We start from the raw sequence: 17979 nt of genomic DNA on the forward strand, positions 1-17979 counted from the left end.
GCATGCAAAAATAAAAAAAAAACAAATTTCTTTCATCTCTTCCACCGCTAAAAGATTCAGAATAGCACCCCAGAAGATCGTAAAAATTAACACGACACGATAAAATTACAACCCTGTCGTGTAGATGAGGATGTGGATGATACGTATGAAATGGGCCTACATCTATATGTAGCTCTATGGCTACCACAAGCTAACCTTTTGTTGTACCACAATTTAATATGTGTGATTTTTATTTAGAAACTTCGCTGGTCTGTCTTTAAACCGTATCTTTTTCGTTATTATATCATTGTCGACTGTTTGTTTCTGTAAAAGAAATAAATAAATAAATATGGAGAATATACGAGTACCTTGGTGTATGAAGGGTGCGCGCGTGTGTGTAATGTGCAGTGTCGTAGTGTGTGCTGTTTGTAGCGTACGACTGTACGCTCTTGTGTACGACTGTATGCTCTTGTGTACGGATTTCGGATCCCGACGACCGAAACAAGGAAGTGCAAAGTGTAAATTGTAAATATAAAGGTTACACGATTCTCTTTATTTTTCAATGCCAAAAATGGTTCAAACATTCTCGCTTATGTCATTCTACGATAGCTCGCGGCGCAAACGGAATATTCATACGAGAGTCGATACTGACCGTGGAATCCACGTCCAGCCTGGTTTCCTGGACGGACAGCCTCCCCGGCCGACTGCTCCACTGCACCCTCCGAGGCAGAGCGTCCTGGCGCGGCGGCTGCTTCGTGCCGCAGTTCTTGCGTTTCCGGCGCCACTTCTTGCCGCGACGCCCCTTCCGGCGGCGCCCCTTTCCGCCGCCGCCGTTGCCGCCGCCCTCGCGCCGCCTGCCCACGGCCGAGCGCTTGTACAGCACGTGCCGGTGGCCCTCGCCCTCCTCGGGGGGCTTGCGGGACGGCTCCAGCCAGTACTCCCCGTGCTCCGTCCTCAGCAGCCCCGCCTGTGGACAACATGAGGGTGGTATTACTATAACAATTGCTTGCCTTGTACCGAACGACATTTATTTATTTACTCATTATGCACATTTAGTTACGATACATAAATTTCATTAAAATAAAATACATACAACTTTGTTAAAGTTAGGACAATTTTGCTTATATCGTCTTGATGTTGGCGTGATCTACTTTTCTTTGTGTTTTTAAAACAAAAAAATCCGCGAATTTCAATTACTTTACAATTACAATTACACATTGCCGTTGCCATTATAAACCCACTTTTTTGTAAATAATTAGGTAAATGTTTGCGGTTAATCTCTTTATTTCATTAAATGAAGTATTAACTTAAAATCTTCAATTTTAATTGACTTCAAATAATATTTAGATTCTGTACCTATTTATCAATAATATTTTAAGGGTACAGAAAAAGAAGGAGAATAATCACTCAACTCCCTCGGGAGTAATTAATACATATTTATTTGTTTGGAATAATTTTTATATTAAACATACGATACACTTATATTTACAAAATATTGTTGATGAAACCGGCTAGTCCGAGAAGAGGTATAAATATTGAAAAATATTTTCAGGCGTTGCACAGTATCTAGGTGAAATAATTCGGTCAGAATCTCAGCCGCAGCAATAAAGGATTCAGCTTTCAACTTCACCCACGTTCAATGGTGGCCACGATGACAGCGATGACAGCGATGACAGCGATGACAGGACAACCCCGTAAATGCCTACACTTCTATACTCCCTTCTATAAAATGTTCTTCATCTCTGTTGTAATACATTAACGCGTAAATGGATAAATTTATTTAAGAACCATATTATCGTGCTAAAATGCGTGGTATTTACAGTACGAGTATGTCCCCTACACGAGCAGTACCACGCGGTAAGTAAAACATGCGAATTTCTCATGGCTCTATTCAGAATCCCGTTAACTCCAAAAATTTTCGCTTCTTTGCAAATCCTCCGATCCAATCAAATCCAAAAAAGGTAGAAAAAATGCGAATGACCAATATAAAAATAAATCGCTCGTAGAAATGAGACTGAATGCATCCCCTGTAATTTTCTCTGTAAATTATCAACGTATTTTATTTGTTTTTAATACAATTATACGTTTGTATAAAAATATATACGAATATTAAAAATAAAATAAATGTCCAATTTCATTGTTACGCTAAAATAAATATGTCTATTCGAGATAAGGAATCCGCTTTCACTCTTAAATAGAGCCGAATCTTTGTGCGGGCAGTGTTAGGTTTAGTGTTACAAAGTTCTCGTGTGAATGGATCGCGCATTCGGCATTCTGATGAATGTTGACCTTTTTTTCCTTAATTAAATTCACCGTTTTGGATAAATAGCAAATTAATTAAGTAAATATTAAACTATATTCCGTAAAATATGTAAGTACAATAATATATACAGAAAGTAGGTATAATGCGATATTTATGTTTCCAAGGAGAGAGGATATTGCGTTGTCGGTAAGTTCGATCTATCGAAAAGTGAGTCGATTAGGTGTATATTTTTTGTATAACCGCCATTGCTGTAAGGGAAAATCAACCGAGCTGTACTTTAATACATTATTATGAAGCATTTATAGGCGAAAAGCCAGTGCCGCTCCTTTAGTTACTCGCAGCGAACCAAGGGTTATGGCGATTTGACGTCGCGCGTTGATGTTCTTTTGAGATATAACATTTTGAGCCTCCATCTCACAGGGTATAATTGTATTTAGAATTGATAATAAAGCTAGTGTTCTCCTAAATTCTACGCTAGAAATGGGGAAATATTCCTGTCTGTCCCGTAAGTATTAATTCTACAGTTTTGGTAGGTAATTCTCGAATGAAATTTGCTTTGAACGGATACAATCCGCTTTTTATGGATATCGTAGATGGGAAACCGCGTTATAGAATTGAACTCTAACGAGCCCCTGACTCAGAATTTATAGAATAATTGCAATAACTGGTAATAATTCGTAGAGTGAATTCGCAAGTCTCGGAAAATCTTTTTATACGACGATTGTATTTCAGTTTGCTTTAGAGTATGGAGTGAGAAGGTCAGATGTTCAAATTTATAACGTAAAGGTTGCTCAATGCCGTTAGAAAAATAAATAAATAAAAATGGTTATTCTAGCGTTGGTAAGTCGCTGTATATATTGAGATTGAAGATACCAACATACACACTCGTATTACGTATACATATTATGCCGAGCGTTGAGTAATGTCCGTTGACCTCTAGTTTGTTGCAGAATTATAATTTTATCAATGGGCTGCGGCTGCAGTACTCGGGCCAGTCAAGTGACGCTGAATAACGCTCGGGGCCATACGCGCTTAGGTGCGCTCCACTCTGTCTGGAGAGGTTATCTCCGGTATGAGGAACGACCAGGTACAACATTTCTCATAATCTACATTTCGGGCGAGGACGAGGACGAGAACGAGAACGAGAACAAGAACGAGAACCATATTCCCTTCTTCAAAATGTTCTTCATCTCTATTGTGATAGGTAAGTATTAATTTTGGAGTTGATCCCGTTACACGGCACCGGCACGGCACCGGCACGGCAGATAACCCGATGTTTTATTTAAGTACTCATTATGTGGTTTGATTTGATCTGCATTAGAAACTGAAATAAACGATCGGTCTTATTGGAAAACTCGAGCCTTTCTGCTTCACGGACGAATCGGATAACTCGATCTTAGAAGATTCTGGAATTTTAAAAACATGAGAAGGTTACATAAGAACGCTTTTTCTAGATTCTCGCACTGACGTTGAAATACCAGAACATAGCCGAGGCTTCCATATTAAAATCGTAAATATTACGCGCTATCTCGACGTCTAAGCCTAGACTAGAGAAGCACGCGGACCTGACGAAATCCCCACGGAGGTGATCAAATTAATCGATAAACATAATACTGACTCGAATATGATTGGTCGAAATCAGTATTTATTACTGGCTTACCCAAAATACAAAGATTTTTTTGTAAATAAAAATATTTGCGTTCTTATGATTTGGACAAATATATCAATTCGGGGGGCATTTTCAACTCGTAAATAAGTCACGATTAGAAAATGGGAACCGAGTTGTGGTAGAGAGGGGTGCGAACCTCGGATCTTTGGTCCGCGAGTCAGCGCTATCCGTATCCGGACCATAACCCGATGAAAATTGTAACGATTATCGCCCTAGTCTTATGAGTCAAATTTAGAATTTTTTTCTTAATACAATACATGCCAGAATAGAATTGAGTATGAGCGAGATTTATATGACACTCAGTTTGGGTTCAAAAATGGCTTTGGTACCCGTTTGGTACATAAAAAAGGGGAAACCAAACAACAGTGTCGGAAAAAAGTGTTTGTATATTATTTTTTCTATATTTCGGTATCAAAAAAGACTTGGTTTACTTATTTATTTATTTACACCTTTTATCAAAATACAATTTTACGTTCACTTTGCCCAGCTAACAAGGGTACATACCACATACCCCGTTCCAAGCTAGGCAATTACATTCTAATATACTTATTTATTTATTTTACTTGTATTGTATCACATCGATGGGGACAAGGTTGTCAATTTTTTTAAAGTTCGAAATTAGCAAAAATTTACAAATCTGCTTTCCTTCCATACTTTTACTTTTATTTGCTTTTTATATATCTTGATAATTTTATGTTTTTTTCATTATGTATTTTTGTATAATTTAATTAAGTACGTACTATTATTTGGCATATGATTTATTGCTCCTATTTCTTATATTTCTTACTATAGTATTGAGTGAGTTTCTAGAAAACATATCTCAATTATCATTTCAATTATGTTTTTATATATATATTCTTTTTCTGTTGATTTCAATGATACTCTTATTTTGTTTTTTTTAAATACTACTAAATTTTACTATTATTTTGTTGATTTTAATGATACCATTATTTTGTGTATTTGATTATGTGTATAATGTATATTTTAAAAATTATTTCTGATTTTCTTTTTTGCATTGTATTCTTTGGAATTTTATTATTTATAACATTTACCTTTTTTTTCTAGATTGTTATTCGTTGTCATTATAATTTGATCTAATTCATTTTACTATGTATTTTTATTGTTATTTATTGTGGCTTGACACGGGCATAGCCGTAAAAGCCTTAATAAGTTCTTTCATATTTAAACTAGTGTAATTTTAAATAAATAAATAAAAAAATAAAAAAACTTTTATTTTATTGATATATTTAAGATTTTTTATATTTTTATGTAAACATTATTGTATTGTGTTACCAAAATGTTTAAAGAGAGAAATCCCTGCAAAAAAACTGCTTTTGCAGATTGGCGGGAATTAAAAAATTGTTTAGAGGAATGCTTATGTAAAAAAATTTCAATAAAAAAAAAAGCGCTAACAACAATGAATATATAGTTGGCGAATTGTTATGATCAAATAAATGGTATCTATCCTTGTTTTATTGATTACGAAGAAGCATTTAATGGAGTAAAACACGCAGATTTGATTAAAATGCTATTAGGAAGCGGTATAGACAAGAAGTATGTGAGAATAATAAAAAACCTGTATTGGGACCGAACCGCTATTATTAAACTGGAAAATGAAAATACTTGGAAAGGTATTCCCATTCAGCGAGGGGTCCGACAGGGTTGTGTTCTCTCGCTTACTTTGTTCAACCCGTACTCTGACTTGGTCTTTGAAGAAGCGCTGACTAATACAAATCTCGGTGTGAAGGTCAACGGTGAAGTCGTCAATAATATTAGATGCGGATGGAACCGTTCTAAATGCAGACAATGTACGAGACCTTCGAGAACCGCTTGATTAGATTGACTCCGTCGGTGAACGTTTTGGTTTCAATATGAATGGAAACAAAAGTAAACTTATGGTTTCTATCCGAGAAAGACATCCGACTTAAAAGTGTCAATATTGAGAGAGCTCAAAGAACAGTTCAGGTACTTGGGCAGTATCATCACTGAGAATCTAGACCTCGCCACTGCGATAAAATGCACAATAGAAGCGGCCCGAACAGCATTTGATAAAATGGAAAATCTTCCCTGTGACGATAATGTAAACCTAAAGCTGGGACAACGAATGGCCAAATGTTATGGTTCGTCTTACAGCACGGTGTAGAGTCATAGACTCCCAAAGTTAATATTATAAACCGCTTCGAAGCAAATGAAATGTGGATCCACCGTAGAATGTTAAGAATATCTTGTACTGATATGATAACCAAAGATGAAGTATAACAAAGAGCCAATACCAATAGAGAACCATTCACCACTGTTAACAGCTTAAGCTCCGCAAGATTTCATATTTTGGCCATGCGTTGAGAGGTGATAAATATGCCATATTTCAGCTTGTCGCGAAGGAAAAGATCGAGGGACGCAGAGGGGGGTCTGATTTCGAAACAACTGTTTCGCCCTGCTCTGGATAGGGAATATTTCTACCAAACGGTTGTCGAAGTCGCCGTCGGCGTCCGGGGGACTTGAACAATGTCTTTACTCAATCGTATCTCTTCGGATATCGAGCTTTGTAGCTTCATTTTACCCCTTAATTACTGGCTATTTTACCCTTTTTTTTCACATTGAAACTGTATGGCTTATTCTTTTTCGTGTGATGTGTGCCTTGAATATATTTTTGTAAAGCACATAAAAGTATTAAATAAATAAATAAATTGAAAACCGGTCAGTTTGGTCGTCGAGTGATGATGTCGAAGTTCTAGTTATGAGGTATTCGTCGTCCCCATTCAATGTCCGCTCCTCAGCTTCAACTCCAGCATACGACGCAAACAATGAGCCTGCGGGTCTCTCCGTCGGCTTCCAGCTCCCGAAAAGAGTAGTTTAAAGGCACATTAGAGGCGCTAAAATATGCCTCAACTTGACATCTGACTCCTGACGCGCATACCTCGAGCGGACTAGTTCTGCACGGCCCCCCTATTTACACGTAAGCGTCGCGTCATGAGATATATTCCCAAAGGAAGTTTATTACGAAGCGAAGGTTACGGTGAGCAGGCGAGCAGGTGTTTCGTAATAACTGATAATCTTCGGACACGCTAATCGACAATGAAGCTCTTTCCTCATGGATTCGACCTTAATGCGATAGGCCGTCGCCGCCGCCGCCTAGGAGCTACTTGTCAGCAAACACATATTACAGAGTTATCCGGACCGTAAAACCCCAAAGTGGACGCGACGTCACGCGTCGCGTCGGTGTCGGCGTCGGAGTCAGTATGTAGCGACGCTAAACTATGCATGCACACTTGCGCGGATTATAAAACCAGAAATTCGGACGGACTTGCAACAGTAAATTATGCAGAAATCCCACGCGCGTTGCGCTCTATTATTATGGATACTGACTGGATGAAAATAATTATCGAAGTTACTCAAATATTTATTATGCTAATGGAAACCAGCAATTACGTTTCGTAAAATTATCGTTATTTATTGGCGGTTACGCGATCGTTTTATTACGTATTTATGACGAAAAACCCCACTTTTCATACCACACATCACCCGCAGTGCGATTCTGAACTGAACGCTCTCTCGGGGGTAGAGAAAGCGTCGCTAGTATGTACGTAATTACAACGTATACCAGTATACCAGCCCGGAGTCTGACCTGACGGACCCGCACACGGGTAGTTACTCGTTCATTATTCGGCCAGTTCTGATGGGATCAGCCGCTCAAACTTACAGGTAACGCGTGTATAGTTCGGGCAGTTCGGGCAGTTCGGGCAGTTCGGGCAGTTTGGGCAGATCAGGCATCGGCAACTTCAACCCGAAGGTAATATCATCCGGAAAGTTTGGGTGGAATCAGCCGCTTCAATAAAACTCATCAAGCGGAAGCGATACTGTCTCGTAGGCCACATTCCTCTCGAGAGGGATGCCTCTCCGGACTCTCCAGACTCTCCGGAGAGCCTCGGGCACTTGTCGCCGGTCGCCCGCTCGGCGGGGGACACGTTCCGGCTGACGACAGTCGAGCTGCGGGGCGCGGATTCGGTTCGGCAGAGACTCTGCGGAAACCGAGAATACCTCACGACGCTGGATATCACCGAGTGAAATCGCGGTTTATTCAATCATCATTTTATATCGCTCGACAATGTTTAGAGTATGTCCGAATGTTTGCAGACTGGCTGGATTTCCTCCTTAGGGAGTCGTTTAGATTTAAACTTGTTGCAACAGAGGAAAAAAAAATTTTTGAGAAGGGAATATGGAAGTTTATTTATTTATTTATTTATTAACGGACATTGTCCGTGTATACAATTTATGGGGTTTAAATATTACAATAAAAGAATAGTTTAAAACATAAAAAAAAGAAAAGAAGCATTGACAAACATAGGAGACATCGAGACAAGATCTGGACTATTTATTTAGTGCTCGTTTAAATCGCTCTAAACTTAAACCAAAAAGTCCAGATCTTGTCTTGGGTCACTGGAGAATTAAGGCCATAGTTTGTTCTATGCTGATCGATGAACAGTACTTAGTTTAGACATATTCAGGGCTTACGACCCGTCGTTGGCTTGTTTAAGTGGACAATTTACACACTGCGTAACATTCACCATTCTGCCCATGTTAAAACATCCACATTTCCTCCATTTTAAATTAGAAAATTGTTTTCAGGCATAGTAGGTGAATTGGTTCAACCGGATGAATCTCACCCGCGTGATAAAAGTTTCGGCTCTTTTTTTATTTATTTAATTGAACACATATTATACATAATTTTATATAATATTCCTTTATATATATATTTTTTAAAAACTCATTTAAGGACATGCAGATAACAATATTTATTTACAGACGTTTTTATATTTTTACAAAAGTCAACAGATGGAAGAGTCGAGGAAATGTGAATGTTTAAACATAGGCAGAATGGTTAATGTTACGCAGTGTGTAAAGTGGCCACACAAACGAGCCAACGACAGATCGTGAGCTCGTAAATACCTAGACTTTCATATTCCATTTTGGAAAATGTTTTCCCTTTGTTGCGACAAATTTTTATATCGTTCTTGACAAAAAAATATTGATTTTACTAAATTATATTAATACTAATGAGCGAAACCGATAGGCTAATCTTTGATCTTCAAAACGGTTTTCGGGTATGCGGAGGGATCGTTTTTACTGGATCAGGTGAGTCTAGTAAAGATCACTCGCTCAAGTCGATACGATCAAATCTTACAAAATAGCTGGTTCATTTTTATTTGTAAAACGCGAGATGAATAGTTTCCGGTGTTGTGTCGTTTTCCTTATACGGCATGTCTAGTCTACTCGAGTGCGGATCGCGTGACCTTCCTTAATTCAACATTCGAGGTCCGACACGACGCGCGACGCGCGATGTGACGAGGACGATAAAAATATTACCCAATATTAAATATATGTGCATGCATGCGTGGATACCTACATATTTTTAAACTTATTATTATTAAACAAATAAAAATTACAATGAGTTTATATCATTTGGATGCATTTCTTCAATAAACGCTGACTCATCTTTCTGTTCGTCTTCCATGTCATCAAATCACTCAGATTTAATAAACAGAACTTGATACTTTGAAACACAAGTGACATAAAAGTAAATCTATATTATACATGTTTTCTGGAATGTGCTTCCTGGGAAACTGGGCTACTTCTTCTGCTTCAACTGCGTGTGCTGCAGTTCACCATTACTTTCTTTTTCCTCGCAAGTTATACGAGTATATTAATACTGTTTGAAGTTGTCTCCGTGATAGACATTTTTTATGAATTTAGAAGTTACAGATAAAATAGTGTATGAATTTTTCCTGCCTTTTTCAGAAGAGTAATTCTCCTCGCAAAATTCTCCTATTATATGTTTTTTAGACGTAAAATTGTCATTTTCACGTTGTTTTGGCTTAACACAGAAGTTTTACCGATTATTATTAATTATCGCCTATTGCGAACAGTCACAGGTCATTAATGTTTTCGTCTTCTATTATTAAACCATTAATAGCCAGCGGGCAATCGTCGAAATTCATCGATTTTATGTGATTGTTAGTGCCACGTTATTGCCCACTAAATCAAATCTTAAGCACGGCATTTATTTATCTGTTAAAAATTAACTGTAACTAAGTGCTTAAGTGTTAACGTGGTACACACAACAAAATGCGATGAAGGATGTCAGTTTCATTATGATAATTGCATCAAAATCACTGAAAAAAGTAGCATACAATATTTAGGCATGATAATTGATAAAAATATAAATTGGAAAGAGCAAATAGTATGAGAAAATATTATATATCGAAAGAAATATATTTGTTATCGAAAAGTTAAATCAATTTATTTTTCATTAGCTCGATCCATATTACAGTACGGAAAAATCTGACGGGTGCATGCTTTAACAATAAATATTTTACTGGTCGAAAAAAATACAAAGATTAATTATAAAAGCAATGTTGAAAAAACGTCTACTTTTCCCACTGTCCAATTGTTTAAAAAAAATAGGGAATTCTAGATATAAAATCATTATTTAAAATAAATAAATTTATGTTGCATCTCAACTCAACACAGGGCTCTTGGCCTCATAGAGTTAGGGATAATATATATTTGTGTTTGCATGAATAAATAAATAAATAAAGACAGCACACAAAGTAGTGTTTCTACGTCACGAAACGTAAGTACGCGACCTCGAACAATTGGTAATTACAAAATTACAAACATCTGCAGCACATTACTATACTTTTGGAAGTAGGAACATTTTTCTTCGATGAAATTGATTTATTTATTTCACAGTTTTATGAAATGAGCAAAGAAAATAAAAAGCGCAGTCAGGAATATAGCATATTTAAGAAAGAAGTCAAAAATTAAATCCATATTTTTTTTCTGTGTGGCACTGATTGAAAACACCTCATATTTTTTTGTAATCGATATTTTATACAGGTTATATTTTTTAATCAAAAATAAATTAAACTCATTATTGTAAGACGTGATTTTCCATCATGCATACATTTAAAAAAAAACAATCGCAAAAATTATATTCAAAATGTCTAGAAATTACCCTTTAAATTTAGTTATTAAAGAACTACTCGTACGTGTACCTTTTAATTGATGGCATCATTAAACAAGCATCTATTATATAAACTTTCACCGAAAAAATCCCACTATTTACTAAATTCTCGAAACTCATTTAATTTTACTTATATACAATACAACTTCATCATTAAAACAAGAATCCAGGCAACTCAAAACAATCAGTATCATAAAGGACTTACGATGTTTAGTGAGTTGCCTGCAGAAATTAGAGATGCTGGGTCTATCGCATCGTTTCGTGGGATAGCGATGGTTTATGTGTAAAACAAACATCCACATTGGTAGATAGTGACTAAAATCGGAAAGCGTCTAGATTTTACAACAATGTTTTGTTTTTTAAATTGATTTGTATTTATATTGTTTTATTAGTTAAGTTTTAAGTAGGTGTTCAAATTATATTTGTACTACTATCTAAATAAATACATTACATTATACGTAGGTTGAGAAAAAAACTTTAATAATCTTCCAGAAAGCTTAAAATAATGACCAATATTAAAACATTTGAATATCTAAATTTTAAAAACGCACGAGACCCACCTGAACTCCGTGCGGTAGGAAATTATCTATCTTTTAGAATATAATATCTAATTTGAAGGAACCTGTTTTAGAGAATAAAAATGAATGTTAAACGAACTTCCTCTCTAAACTCGAGTTTTCACTCTATTAGAGAGGTAGAAACGTTATTTCTAATTATGTATGTACAAAACATTTGTAATTTTATACATCTTTTGTGAACAATTAAAAAAATTATAATAATAAATCTACCGAGTTATCCATTGTACCAAAAATAATTATAAGTTGTTTGTCTATAAATTTACAGAGCAGGCGCGTGTCGTGTAGTGGTGAAGCTGTGATTATTGCGATACCCGAAATAAGTCCGATTATTTTCTTCTTTATTGCATTCCGGTCGCTTACTAACCTTTTTTTTTGTGTGGATAGGTATTGGAAATATATCGGAATATTTTGTGTGGCTGTGGAAGTGTTATTTTGAGTGACAAATTTTGGTTTATTACCGATTATTCGATTGTTCCGAAACACAAAAAATACACTGTGAGGCCCAAAGGGCTGAAATTTCTCAGTGATCGAGATCCCAATCAACCGAGGGGCCGATTAAATAAGACCGGAAGCAAGAAATTGTCTAATTGTCTAGTTGTCTAGTATGTATCAGTCGGCGGTTGGTTAACCCTGGTTAGGGAGTGTGATCAATTTGTGTAGAAAGGACATAGACTTTATTTTTTTAGAAAATATTTTAAGTTTACACAAAAACATTTTTCAAAATTATATTATGGACATTAAATATAAGTTCGGGAGTTAGTTAAATCGAAAATGGCATTTCGTATCCCGTATAAAGTTCTGAATGTTGAGTAAACTTTTGGAATTTAAGGTAGGTATGTACTAGTAGGTATATGAAAACAGATTTCTCGCAATCCGCTAAATATTTGTCTCTGACGCGACAGGATTCACGAACTATTTCATTGGCATAAGTATTTCGCTATCCTACCGCGCGATCTTGAATGGCTTTCGGTAGATTTATCTATTTTCTAAACTCTGACTTCCTTAACGAAAACGTAAAATGTTTAAATTTTCAAATAAACTGTCATCGATAACTTGTTCAGGGTCTAATTCTATCAACGACAACGAATACGTGTGTAAAATATAATGGTTTTAGTGCATGTGGATTGTTAAAAGGCTTACGACTCTTATTATAATGTCCAATGTTTTATAAGCTTCGCTTACTGTACTTCTTTATATGTTCTTCATATGTCAATTATTTATCTACATATACACCAAGGTCACGAATACAGTCTACTTCGGTAATTTTGCATTTGTTTAATAGGATGGTGTTAGGATTTTATTTCTGGGAAAGGTCACTTTGTGGCATTCGGAGACATTTAAATAAAGGAAGTCAGGTATCATCGCAGTATTTGACGACCTTTCTAGGTCTCTTTGGAGGTTGTTAATATCTTCTAAGGATTAATTTTTATTGATAATTTTCATAGCATCGGCGTACAGGGAAAAAAGGCAAATTCAAAGCAGTAAAAAAATCATTTATGTAATTATTAAAAAGAAAAGGACTTCGAATCGATTCCCGGGGAACTTCTAAAGGGACACATTCAAATAGAGATACGAACCCAGCCACAGCCACAACCACGGGTTGAAGTCTTTTTTTAATGTAACAGCAAAACCATATATATACTCGTAGATCACAGCGAATTCCAAATTTCCATTAATTTCCAAAATTCAATTACGTAAAACATTACATATAAAAAAACTACCCGTATCCGCGTCGAGTGTATTTGGATGCTACGTGTGAAATGGCCCTTAGAGCCGGTAGAGTGCGGTTGTAATTGTAATACCTAAACCTTACATATTTAATGTTTATTTTACTTTTGTAAGTAGCCGCGTGTGCGTTTCAATGTGTAAATAAATAAATGCAGCTCCGTGTGCGGAGTCTGGTCGAGTGATTTGTAGATACGAGATATTAGCTAGAAACTCGAATCCCGAATTCCTTCCCTTTATGGTAAACGTTTGCCTACCACGCCCGAGGTCTAGGGTTCGATTTCCGCTAGGCCGTAATATGACTGGCGCCTGAAGCGCGGCATATCGCCTATTTTAATACTTACACTGAAATATACATACAACCACAGTGGCGAATTTTAGCGCGAAACATTTAATTCTCGTCTTCATACCGGGAATCGAACCCGGAACCGTCCGAACGTGACTCGAGCGTCTTATCCGGTGCACCACGGAGGTCGCATATTCAAAATAAAACGAAAACAAATAAAACAGCCAAACAAATGTTACGTACGTGTGTTATTTGTTACGTGCGTTATTAGTTACGTAGATGTTACGGACTCTACGCGCCACACGACGCGACGACATCTCCGGCGCAGGCGTACTTCATACGTATCGTCCGAATCCACACGACACGTGAAATTAGGGTGGATTGATTTTTATGTATTTTTTTATTTGAAATATATTTATAAACCCTTACGGATTACATAGGTTTAAGAATTTTTTTTTTCTTTTGAAATTCATATTCTACTGTTAATTATAATATTTTTAACATCTTTTGTAAAGGTTGTCTGAGTCTCTTGTTTAGTTTTGTCTGGCAGTTTATTGTATAATTTAAGTAGTTGGACTTAGAATGTTGTACAATATACTCGTATTACATGATATTGATTTGATATTCTTGTATTGTGTCCATGTTTACCTACTACAATACGATAATTTTACTACAATTATCATTGTTTTGATATAATTAATTAAATTAACTATTTATATACTCGCTTATAGGCCAAACCACGAGGGTTAACTTAATAACCTGTCGATTAAAATAAACATAAAAAAATATATTTAGGAGTTCTCATCGAAATCGAGTGGAGATAAGTCGGATTCATGGTGTACTGGTTGGTGCGTTTGCCCGTTATTAATGAATAATAATAAATTAACTGTAGGTATAATATAATAACGACAATCCAGTTATTTTACTGTCTAACCCGTGTAATGTACCGACATTGTTTAAGTACAGTGGCGATGTCCCGGACGCGCCAGTCTGCTCAGGGTAGTGCCCCGCGACAGACCGTGTGCTGATGGCTTCTGCACCCACTGGCACGAAGCATATGGAGCGCGAGGATCGGAATGCGGGGGGAGTGTTGACAGGATCGCGGCTTCCACATTCTTCTCGCGCCGCGGGATCTTCCCACGAGGACTCGCTATACCTGACTAAGCCGCATTGATCACTTCAACTGCTCGCCTTGTCGTCGCAGCGCCTGCGATATTCGCTATGTGGCATTTTTTCAAAAAAATAAGGAGATACACTTAAAATGTACTATTTTAAATTTTTTATTGATAAACCCTTACGGGTTACATTAAAATTCACATTCTTCTGTTAATAATAATATTTTTAACATCTTTTGTAAAGGTCGCCCGAGTCTTTTGTTTAGTTTGGCAGGTAGTTTATTGTATAATTTCTGTCCATGGTTTAAAGTCTCGATTGATGGATTTTTTTGTTTTACAAATTTTATTATTTTTAAGAAATTTTAAAGTTTATTTTGTCGAAACAAAGCTGCGTAATGAGACATTATTAATACTTTAAAAAAAGCAAAATCATTTAACGGATTTTGTAGGCGCAACGACGTTATAATATATTTCGCCCATTTTATGAACATCTTCCAAATTCACTAAAAATGAATAAAATCCCCTGAAATTTGCGCATGCGCAGTTGGCAAAATTATTTGTACCGTATTTTCTACCTTTAATAACATAACTCGATTTATAGACAAATATATGTTTTATTGTTATCAAAAACATTTTTCACTTTGTGGTATGACATTTTACACTTATTTGTTTATAAATTTGTATAAACCACTTTATTTTTTTTAATTACACTTCGACCGGGTTTTAGGTTACTACCTCATCGTCAGGAATTTAACTAACTTATAATTACACGCGTTGCTATTTATATAATAAAATATTGTATGAAAGAGATAGAAAATTGAAAGAAAGAGAGAGAAAGAAGATAAAATAAATCATAACGGGAATAGTTTTAAAAGAGGCTTCGAAGTTAAATTGAATTGATTATTTATTATTTGAAGTTTTTGATTAATGGCTTTACTAATTTCTAATCGTTCTAAATTGTCTAAACGAAAACCATTTTTATTGACATGCAAAATTTCTACACCCGTTTCTTGATTAAATTCATGGTTTTCGGATATAAGATGATTAGCGAATTCTGAAAAATTATTATTACTCAGACATCTTATATGTTCTTTGATTCTTACTTTAAATTTACGTGAAGTTTTTCCAATATAGAAATTTGGGTAATTTAAACAATTTAATTTATAAATCCCTGATTTAACTTTAATTAATACAAAAAATAAAATTGAATTTAAAATATTTAGAAAACTGACATCTACAGATACGGTCATCCATAAATCTTCTAATCAACCTTTATCACATAAACATTCTGCTTTTCATTCTATGATACACCGGCTTACTTCAATACCACTAAATAAAAATAATTTTGACTTAGAATTAAATACTATAAAGAGTATTGCTTTCAATAATGGCTATGAACTAAATTTAATTGACAATATTTTGAATAAAAAACTTAAATTAAACTATAGGAAAAAATACTTCTACAGTTCCCAAAATATTTCCAATAAAAATGAGAACTGGCGTAGAATTTTGTACATTAATTCGTTTTCTAATAATATAGCACAAATTTTACCTAACAATATTAGGCCAGCTTTTTGTACTAATAATAACATAGGTAAAATATTAACAAATTGTAAAGATAAGGATGATAAATTAAATCATTCGGGAATTTATAAATTAAATTGTTTAAATTGCCCAAATTTCTGTATTGGAAAAACTTCACGTAAATTTAAAGTAAGAATCAAAGAACATATAAGATGTCAGAGTAATAATAATTTTTCAGAATTCGCAAATCATTTTATATCCGGAAACTATGAATTTAATCAAGAAACGGGTGTAAAATTTTGGCATGTCAATAAAAATGGTTTTCGTTTAGATAATTTAGAACGATTAGAAATTAGTAAAGCCATTAATCAAAAACTTTAAATAACAAATAATCAAAATAAATTTGCGGCCTCAAACATACGGAACCTACATTTTTATAACACACTGGCGGACTCGACAGACGTTGTCTTGCCGGAACGTTGGCTTGCCTGCTATTGGCTGGTTGAACAAACGTTTTTTCGACTTTTTTGAGTTATTTATATATTCGTAATTAGTGTGAGTTTTTCGCTTTATATCCACATGTGATTGGCTAAGAGTCCTCGTCATGCTTAAATCTAAATTGTGCAAAAATGACTGCTTTCACTAAGGCACTCCATAATCCAGGATGAAAATACGGGAATACGTGTTAATGAAGAAAAGTCAGAGCGCGATTTACCCTGAGCCCTCTGAAATTATGACACTCAACCCATGCCAAACGCGCATTTAGTCATTCTTTAATGAATTAACTATAATGATTAAAATGCCTGATTGTGTCGTAAAAGTGTGCAAAAACTATTCGGATGGAAGAAAAAATACTTTTTCATTGATATGTAGGTACCTTCATAGGTAGTTGTTAATGATTGAATTCCAAAACTAAAAAATATTAATATACCCGAACGTTTGCTTGCATGCTATAAGCTGGTTCAGCAAACGTTTTTTCGTAAATAAGAGACACACGTTATTTATTTTTGACTTTTTTGAGCTATTTATATATATTCGTGATAAGGGCTAGTTTTTCGTTTTATCTCCTCATGTGATTGGCTAAGGGTCTTCGTCGGGCTCATATCACAATTGTGCGAAAATCACTGCTCTGGTGCCATAATCCTGGTAGAAAATACCGGAATACGTGTTAATGAATAAAATTCAGAACGCGATTTACCCAGAGCCTTCTAAAATTATGACTCTCAATCCATGCCCAACGCGAATTTAGTCATTCTTTAATCGCCAGCCGCGTTTTGACATGAGTTGACGTTTAATTCGAAACCAAAATAAATGAAAAGTAAAATTTAAATTTATTTCAACAGAGAGGGAAAAAGTTTTCGAGAAGGGAATATGGAAGTCTAGGCATTTACAGGGCTTATGACCTGTCATTGGCTGGTTTAAGTGGCCACTTTACACACTGTGTAACATTCACCATTCTGCCCATGTTTGAACATCCACATTTCCTCAACTCTTCCATCTGTTGACTTTTGTGAAGTGAAAGAGCTGAAACCTTTATCACGTGGGTGAGATTCATCCGGCTGAACCAAATCACCTGCTTTTTTTTACCTTACATTTGTGTTATGATTTTTTTTCCCCATCAAGCAACATTACGCTGCGACCTCACGAATGCGCGGGTGAAAGTAGGGCATAGTGGGGGAATTATTGGACACAGTCCGATGTATTCAAATATGATTCTACGCTTCTTCTGGACTTCTCTTAATTCTATGATAAAAATATAAAAATAACGAAAATATAACATAAACTTACGCATGTGGAGCAGGTGATTCAATATTCG

General features: G+C 35.6%; 1 protein-coding gene across 1 annotated transcript in view; it reads right to left on the bottom strand.

Annotated features, from left to right (window-relative positions):
• Positions 1-17979, bottom strand: part of AdamTS-B (ADAM metallopeptidase with thrombospondin type 1 motif B) — a 208549-nt gene that overhangs the window by 116481 nt on the left and 74089 nt on the right. The window contains exon 5 of the mRNA XM_088231285.1: positions 632-946. Coding sequence (XP_088087411.1) covers positions 632-946 — 315 coding nt within the window. The remainder of the gene's footprint in view (positions 1-631; positions 947-17979) is intronic.

The sequence above is a fragment of the Micrasema longulum genome, unplaced genomic scaffold (genome assembly GCF_059751315.1).
Source record: "Micrasema longulum isolate JH-2025_06_02 unplaced genomic scaffold, ASM5975131v1 h1tg000868l, whole genome shotgun sequence".
In the NCBI taxonomy this organism is placed as follows: Eukaryota; Metazoa; Arthropoda; class Insecta; order Trichoptera; family Brachycentridae; genus Micrasema; species Micrasema longulum.